We start from the raw sequence: 8,980 nt of genomic DNA, 5'->3' as shown, positions 1-8,980 counted from the left end.
TGAAGACACCCCTTCCTCTCAAAAAATTGGCCATAATATCGCCCCAAGTGGAAAATTACACACCGATATTTTCCCACCGGAAATGATCAAATAAACAAATCCTGACTGCCAAATATAGGCTATTTCCATTGAGTTTCAAACCCGAGGGGCTAGAGGCGAAACTTTAACCCAACTCAGGCAAGAGAAATTGAAGCTACTTATTTATTTCCCATCCAAAACGCGCATAGAACGCGACGTAATCATGACGATGGACTGTATCTAGCGTAGCGGTTCCTTTGTTTTGGAGGACTACATTATTTGAAATCTAGTGATAGATTTTAGTTTCAATCCGGCGTTTGTGTAAAAACTACGCGCAGGTGTTCTGGATGGGAGATAAGTGGTTTCATTTCGCATCCAGGAGTCTCGCCTCTAGCCCTTCGGGCTTGAAGTGCAATGGCTATTTCACAGTCGAAATGAATTGTGGATAATCAGGGCTGCTTGCGCCCCCATAACGGCTTATCGTTGGTAAGACACAATAAAATATGTACAGTTTGAGACCAACAGAAAGTTGTTAATAAAGCGTGGTAGTCTTGATTACCCATCATTCCTTTCGATCGTGAAATGGCCATTGCGCTATTTTTTTCATCCCCACTGAATTTTCTGACTTGAAAACAATGGATTTCATATCCCCAGTCATAAAAACTTATGGAAATATTACAAAATTAAAGCATTCTAAAATTTAATTGAAGGAAAACTTGGTTATTTAGAACATTCCGAATAAAAATTTCCATCTAAACAGGGGGTGATCTAAAAATGACTGACAGTCCGTACTTTTTCAAACATTCTGTTCCAAAAGTAGGGCTTCTTTCCATAACTTTAAGATTTGTCAATGTGCCTTTTTTCCAGAGTTGGGGGATACTTAGGCAAAATGTGTGCTCGGTATGTGGGAGCCATAAGGGTCCCTTTTTCACACTTTCAAAAGTCCCTCAGAGAGGTACAAAAACCAATAAAGACCAACTGAGCCTCTGTAAGGGTTCCAAAATTACGAAAATCAGAAACCAACTCCCTCAACGGGTTATAAATTCTTGAAATTTGGACTAGAATTTGAAAACTTTGGGTAATAGTCTCTCTGAGGGTGGCTTAATTATCCAAAAAAGCTACTTTTTCCAGGTTTTCCCAGAGCGCTTGGAACCCTATAGCTTGAGGTAATACCTCGTTGGAAAGATAATTCTGATCCCAATGGCTAAAGTATACCTTAAAGTAAGAAATTTTGGCGGAAAGGAAATTTGGCAGATCTTTTTTGCTGTTTTTACGCCATTTTAAGGATAAATTTTTCAGCAAACGCCAAATTAAATTCCCGCCAAATTAAGTTTTCTCGTCCATCCGCTAAATTAAATTCCCGCCAAAATTTCTTCCTTTAAGGTATTTAAGTATATTGTTCCCAACAGGATGATTTTTTAAGCCACATTATCCAAATCAACGGGTTTGAGACAACTACTGTCCTACACAATTGAATCAAACCTGACTTCTTAATATGAAGATTGAAAATATTCAACAACTTCTTTTAATTTTTACGATAATTTGTAAACACTATATTTACACAATGGAATTCTAAAAAAATATACAAAAACTAAGACTTAAGCATTCTTCGCCAGATTTTCTAGAGATTTTAAAACTTGGGATGAATCTTGATCGCTCAATGAAACACTCTTCTCCAAACCGAAATCTGAAAAGAGAAAATTCAATAAATATATATCGCGAAAAAATGAAATGTAGTCCTCCAAAACAAAGGAACCGCTACAATCTCCCTTGAAATATATTGAGATTTTAGTGTATTTTAACGTTTTTCAGAATTTAAAGTTCGGGCGAGAATTGCTATTTTAGCACTTCCACTTTCTTCCATTGAATATTTCGATTTTAGGGGGGTTCGGTGGCTTCTAGGCTATATTCCAAGCCTCATTCGAGCAAATTTGAACTTTTAAATCCTGAGATCCTAAGGTCCTCCTAAGTCTTAAGTCTCATGTTAAAACTCAGAGTTAAAACTCTACTTTCCAACTGTAGTTTAAGGCGCTTAAAAATCAATTGTGGTGTTCAAAATTACACCGGGAATTCCCCTTTGTCTCGAATATTTCTTGAAGGATTGTAGATACAATCTCTGTGCGTTCTATGCGCGTTTTGAATGGGAAACAAGTGGCTTCAATTTCTCTTGCCTGAGAAGGGTTAGAAGTTTCACCTGTAGTCCTTCGGGCTTGAAACTCAATGATAGTGATGAGTGGAGGTCCTCGTAATTCTTTAGACAACAAAAGTTGCACTAAAAAATTTGTCTTTTAAACAATTTCTTTCGAAGAAAAGGCCAAGCAGATAAGTGTACCTTTACAGCCAAACGACCATTTAGTGTTTCACCCCTGTGTCTCTCCTTCTCAGATTTACATCTCAGCTTTTCAAACTAGAATCTCTGTCTCTTAGATCTTTAATTCTGCTTCTCTGCTTTTAATAAATGCATATCTCCTTCACAGAGTTCAAATATTAGATATACAAGGTCAGATCTTCAGAGAAATCCATTATAACCACAAAAAAGATTACCGTAAAAATCCCTAAAAACAAAGATAATTATCATAATTCAAAAAAGAAAAAAAAACATCTACAAAGAAGAATGACTGAAATTCAGAGTAGCAGAGAAGTAGAGAAGAGAAGTGAAGAAGTTGATTTGGCTGCAGAAGCACACTCATTCAAGCAAACGGTGGTAGTAGAAAAAGTCTCACCAAATCTAGCAGTCATCTTTGGCTCTATTCCACTGCATTCACGAACTAAGAATGGCATATCAGGATTCTCTTTCTTTAAGCTGACATAGTGATTCTCAATGAAGTTTCTGAAAAAGATAAAATCCAATATTTTTATGATTCGCTGAGCACAGCATTGTCAGTCAGGGATATCCTTGCAATTGCATGGGGGTTATTCGAAATCAAAAAGGTCAACTCTCTTAAAAAATCATATATAGACCTTCTGCTAGGCAAAATGTCATGTTGTGTAATACTCCTTTTGCACATGACGATATATTGCACAACTAATTACACCATAGATTTGTGTAATGTCGACATACCTTGTCTAATTACGCCATAACAACTATCTGGTCTACAAAGTTGTTACTCGGGGGAAACAAGGCATGTCCCAAATATATTTTGCGTGACGCGCACAGCGTCCAATTATTCCTTAATGTTCATATATAGCTCAAAAGAATCATATCAACGAGCAGATTTCGAAAAGTGCTGGGTCAAAAATTTGCATTAAGCCAATCTCAAGATATCGGTCAAAAATTGATTTTGACGTTATAAAATACATCGAAAAAATACGTCATAAGTAAGATTCAAATGACGTTATTATTGAAAAACAGCGATAACTTCAATTTTATTAATGCAACTAACACCAAATTTTGACTGGAGTTGTAAACCAATGATTCTGAAATATTTGTTAAAAATTCTCAGAAAATTTGAATGACGTCATTTGTCGGGAAAAATTAAAATACGACAAAAAATGCTGACGTCATCATGAATTTTCAAGATTTTTTTCATGAAATATTTTAGAATCGTTAATTTACATCTCCAGTCAAAATTTTGCTTTGATTTAGTAAATTAATCGGAATTATCGCCTTTTTCAATAATGACGTCATTTTAAAAAATTGTCTTTTTGACGTGTTTTTTCGATGTATTTTATAACGTCAAAATCAGTTTTTGGCCAATATCTTAAGATTGGCTTAATGTAAATTTTTGACCCAGCACTTTTCGAAATCCTCTCGTTGATACGATTCTTTTTAGCTATATATGAAAGTTAATGAATAATGGGAAGCAGTGTGCGTCACGAAAAATATATTTGGGACATGCCTTGTTTCACCCGAGTAAAGTAGTTAGTGATTTTTTTAAACAGCTTAATTTGTTAATTTAAGGTTTCATTTATAATTACTTTAAAGACCAGATAGTTGCTACAATGGAACTAGACAAGGTGTGTCTAGCGGGAAATTAAATATCACCTATAAACATGTTTTGTTCAAATTGACATTATCCCAAATTGGCATGCTATAACGCTTTCTGGACTGAAGGTAGTAGGTTGATATGCGGAACTAAGTCAATAAGCGGCTAGTTCGAAACATGGGTCACGGAGCACAGGTCCAGAGCACAGGTTACAGGTCACGGGGTGACGGGGCAGCTCTGATCAAAGTAATTCAAACAAAAAATGTTTTAAAAATGCTAAAAATTATCGAAAAAATCAATATAAAGGTAATTTATCCACGTATGACTATCTAAAACGTCAAAATCTAACCATGTGCTTTCCACTTGCTTTCAAAGACATATTATTTAAAAATTTTCATGATAATACTATTTTGTGCCCTGAAGTCGGGTAACTTGCATCAGTGGAGGGAAACTTGCATAGCCCTCAAATGAATGACCTGGCTGGTGAACACAGTCAAAAATTGTGTGACATTTTTGGAAAGTCAAAAAATTGCTCTTTTTGGTAAATTTAGAATAAAATCATAAATAATCATTTTTAGGCTTTGAAATTTTACACCCAGGGTCGATGTCTTAGCACCCTATTGTCATAAATTTTTCGGAAGATTTTATGGGGTATTTTTGAGGTTACCATCATTTTTATAGGGTAACCTTTGAAACACCACATCTTTTAGTAAAAACTATTTTAATCTCTAAAAACTAGAGAGCATACTCTATACTGACATGGCAACACTTGGTCAAAAAAAGTGCGAAAATTTGAAGATTTGGTGTGATTTTTGAGGTTACTTTTTGGTGGATTGTAGTAATCTCAAAAACCCATCAAAATTTGAATTTTAAAGATTCTGATTTCTTCTACTTCTAATAATCCATCTTGAGATGTGATTTAGTTTATGATTTGATGTTATAGTCATGCAAAACAAATAATATTGATCTTTGATTAATAGCCTCATTAGCTTTAGCTTAACACAGGATTACAGTGAAAATGGTACTTTTCTACAAGAGTAACCTTAAATATACAACCTTTTTGTTTATCAGGCATAATTTTCCATGATGAATTTTGCTTCTATTACCTTTATCAAACCAATTGCCAACAAAATATCCACTTTTTTTTGAAGCCAATTAGATGATAAAGGGGTTTATGAAAATTGTGAATTGGTAACCTCAATTTAGCCCCAAAAATACAGCTTATAAGAAATCCAAATTAGTTTTGCTTAGAATGAGGCCTACTTGAGGCATATTTAAATTTTGAGCAATTTTGCTTCAGTAGGTATTGATTTATAAGCTTTAGAATGAGGTAACCTCATTTGGGTAACCTCACTTTAACCACATCATATTTCTAAGTATTATTCAGGATTGAAGTAACCTCTTAAATTCGTGTTTCTTCTAAAACAACGAGAAATTTCTATACTTGAGTTCTTCAAAGTTTTGACATGGTAACCTCAAAATTCCACCAGATATGGTATCAGATATGACAGAAGGTAGAAATGTCACAAAACCCCCCTTTATTTTTGACTGTGTTCTGGTCATTAAAATACAAAGTTAAATCAAACAAAAATGGAAGAGTAGAGCTGCGAGCGGAGCTACGTATCCAGGCCATATTTTAGAAAGGCAGGACAGCGTCCATTGGTCGCCACAAAAGGGCACTTTTTCTTGTGTTTTTCCGCTAAAAAGGCTGCTTTTACCAAAATTTTAGTGATTTCAGGAGGGGCAACGTCTGATGAAGGGTATAAAAAAAAGGGCATAAAAAATGGCCTGGTATCGTATCCTTTTTTGCCCTCGGAAATCCTGGTGTGTCGTCCGCCCCCCTGTTACAGACAAATTCTGGCATGGCCCATTAAAAACTTCAGTCTTAAAACAATGAAACAATGAAATTTTTCTTTTCTTTAGTTCTCAAACGAAAGCAAGAATTAGATGCAAGCGTTATTTCTTCAAAGAATCATTTCTGATTATTGGATGAAAGCGCTTTACCTTCATTTGATACTTCTTTTTAAACAATCACACGGCATTTATTGATTTATTACGAAAAATATATATTCTAATATTATCAATCTTACCTAACTCCCAAACTTGAAGAAGATGTTTGGCAGAGGTGGATTCTAACTTCTCTCAGTTGTTTGGAAATTGATGCCAATCGAAGCGCAGCCATTTTTCTTCTTCAGATCAACACTGACCTCTAATCTAACTCGCTAGAGGCAGCAAGAGAAATAGTGATATCTGTGAATTCGAAGTTTCCTAGAGTAAATTCTTTTCCTAAAGTTTCATACACATTGGTTTCACTCTATGAAATTGCCATATTTGGCATGCTGTAAAAGTCGGATCCGGACCTTGGACCCTGACCACGGACCCTATTTCGAACCCAAGATCGGACCTCAAATCGGACCCCCACGCCATCTAAAAATGTCGGACCCATATCTAAAAAACCGGGCCCATATGGCGCGCTAAAACGAAATAAATACTACCTTAAAGGAAGAAATTTTGGCGGGAATTTAATTTGGTGGATGGCCAAAAAAGTTTTTTCAGAGGGAATTTAATTTGGTGGATGGGACGAAAAAACTAAATTTGGCGGGAATTTAATTTGGCGGTCGCTTAAAAATTTAACCTTAGGATGATGGCGTCAAAACAGCGAAAAAATAGCAAAAACACCTTAAAAGAGATCATATTTTCAAAATGTTTAATTTGCCGGGAATTTAATTTGGCGGATGGCGGAAAAAAGAAATTTTGGCGGGAACTTAATTTGGCGGATTTCAGTCAAATCCGCCAAATCCGCCAAATTTTCTTTCCGCCAAAATTTCTTCCTTTAATATTTTGAAATTCTGCGAGCAGAATCTGTGATTGTAAATATTTTATCTATATAACCGAGAGCGAGACCAATTTAATTTGTTGTTCTACGGGCCCGACCGACCCTATTTTTGCTAAAATCAAAAAAATAATAATAATGAATTTCCATTACAATATATTTTACACACTAGTTATTTGTAAGAATTAAATTTGAATAAAGCTGAAAATTAATTCAATTCAAAAAATTTAGAAAACCAAGCATTCCATACACGAAGATTTTATCTTCATCGAATCGAAGATGAAAAAAGTGAATTTTTGAACCAGATATTTTTTGGAAAACATTTTCGGTACTTTAACAACCCTGATAAATGAAAAATTAATTTTTATTTTACCGACCGACCGACCGACCCATATTTTGCTAACGATCTGCCCGTAGAACAACAAATTAAATTGGTCTCGCCTAGGGGAAAAAATATAACAATATATATAAGTAGAAAATTACAGTACGGGTAACGACCCAGGAAATTCTAATTGTACATATAAAACCCTTTTGTGTTTACGTTTTATTTTTATTATATAATGTACAATGTAGTCAACCTCGTCCCCGTGTATCCCAGGCTTTATTTACGTTACTGATTGACGCCAGAGAATACCCTGGTGTTGGCTGATGCGAGTTCCCCCTCTCAGAGGGGGAACTTCTCAAAACAATACGTCATAAAAAAATCTGACGTTACAAAGTTACACTGCAATGCAATGGTTTCAAACCCAGGAACGAATGAAATCTGACGTTTTGTTTTTGAATTACGTAATCTTGCGCGTTCGAAAACCAGCCAATGCCAGGGTATTATCTAGCGCTATCAGTAAGCATAAAAAAGCTGATAATGCGCAGGGAACGAGGTTGCAATGTAGTGTATTTTTTGTTAAAGCCATTGACCTTTTACCTTTTTTAATAGATTACCTACCTATATCCGTAAAAAAAAAAAATACTATTTATAAATACATCTACGGTGACCTGTTGTTCCATCCCGTGCGTTTTGACTTTTTTAAATCGGGGTCCGACTTTTTTAGATGGGGGTCCGATTTGGGGTCCAAATTAGGGTCCGATTTGAGGTCCGATTTGGGGTCCAAAATAGGGTCTGGGGTCAGGGTCCACGGTCCGGGTCCGACTTTTACAGTATGCCGAAATATTTCAATAGTATTTCAACTTTTGGCTATACTTCAAAATCCTGACCGACGGTCTCGTGATGTAAACAAACTTTTTTTGTATGGATAGATTTTTTCCATGCTTTTGCTTCTCATGCTGACTATGATATCAAAGGTGATTCAAGGCCCAGGAAGTTTTAGGGCAGGGATCAAAGAGGTAAAGAGGTATACTAGTGTATATATATAAGAATTGCGAAGCGATCCAGGCAAGTCACTCGATTCGCAAGTTGCAAGCAAAATATTTATAGGGTCACGCGATTTTAAAATAGAATCGTAACCCTGCGAAACCCCGACAACTGCTAGGGTCCAGGAAGACTTAAGAGATTTACTCAAACACTTCAGGCGTACAAACTTACGATGTTTACTTATAAAGTAAAGGAAAATTATACAAATCTTTTTATGAATCGTTGGAAAATGAGCACTTTCAAATGAATGCCCAGCCGGCAAAAAAACGTTTAAAAAACGTTTAAAAAACGTTTTTCACAACGTTTGGAAAACGTTTTTTTCAGGTTGTATTTGTCGCACTTTACAACGTTTTTTCACAACGTCAAAAAAACGTTTTTCAAACGTTTATAGATTACGTTTTTGCAAGGCGTTTAAAAAACGTTGTTTCGACGTTTTCTTCTAGCCACTTGAAAGACCTCTTTTTGGAACGAATTATGGACGTCTCTATGACGTTTCCGAGACGTCTTAATTTTATTAATTTCGGTATGGTACGTTTCTGAGACGACTTAAAAACGTCTTGAAAAGTTATTTTAGATTAGTTTTCTCTAAGACGTTCTTTGCCAAAATAATTCCTATTCATTGCACTATTATGAGAAAGACCGTACACACATTTGAATTTTCTTTGAATGCTCTTTTCTATATAATTTTCTGGGTATCAAAATCTACAATCAGTATAAATTAAACATAATGAAATCCAAAATTTGATGTTCTTTCTCTTCCGTCCTTCCTTTCTGGCATCTTTGTGATAATCATTCCAAACGTTTCCAGTATGATTGCTATTCGAAGTGTTAAAA

At 35.3% G+C, this 8,980-nt stretch overlaps 1 protein-coding gene across 1 annotated transcript; it reads right to left on the bottom strand.

Annotated features, from left to right (window-relative positions):
• Nucleotides 1-1,505: 1,505 nt before the first annotated feature.
• LOC136798110 (NADH dehydrogenase [ubiquinone] 1 alpha subcomplex subunit 2-like) lies at nt 1,506-6,202 on the bottom strand. Its single transcript, XM_067054699.1, has 3 exons — nt 6,035-6,202; nt 2,742-2,848; nt 1,506-1,705 (listed from the first exon to the last, which is right to left on the bottom strand). The coding sequence occupies exons 1-3, from the start codon at nt 6,124-6,126 to the stop codon at nt 1,617-1,619; spliced, it is 288 nt and encodes a 95-aa protein (XP_066910800.1). The 5' UTR covers nt 6,127-6,202; the 3' UTR covers nt 1,506-1,616.
• Between the last annotated feature and the right edge of the window lie 2,778 nt (nt 6,203-8,980).

The sequence above is a fragment of the Clytia hemisphaerica genome, unplaced genomic scaffold (assembly GCF_902728285.1).
Source record: "Clytia hemisphaerica strain Z4C2 unplaced genomic scaffold, Clytia hemisphaerica genome assembly, whole genome shotgun sequence".
Lineage (NCBI taxonomy): Eukaryota > Metazoa > Cnidaria > Hydrozoa > Leptothecata > Clytiidae > Clytia > Clytia hemisphaerica.
This window is presented reverse-complemented; position numbering and strand designations above follow the sequence as displayed.

What these genes read in the sequence shown, in the direction of transcription:
- LOC136798110 (XM_067054699.1), bottom strand. Translation starts at nt 6,126, where the DNA reads ATGGCTGCGCTTCGATTGGCATCAATTTCCAAACAACTGAGAGAAGTT. An exon ending in TCTTCAAGTTTGGGAGTTAG is followed by an intron (nt 2,849 to 6,034) that starts GTAAGATTGATA and finishes TATCTTTTTCAG; the next exon opens with AAACTTCATTGAGAATCACT. An exon ending in AAAGATGACTGCTAGATTTG is followed by an intron (nt 1,706 to 2,741) that starts GTGAGACTTTTT and finishes TTCTCTTTTCAG; the next exon opens with ATTTCGGTTTGGAGAAGAGT.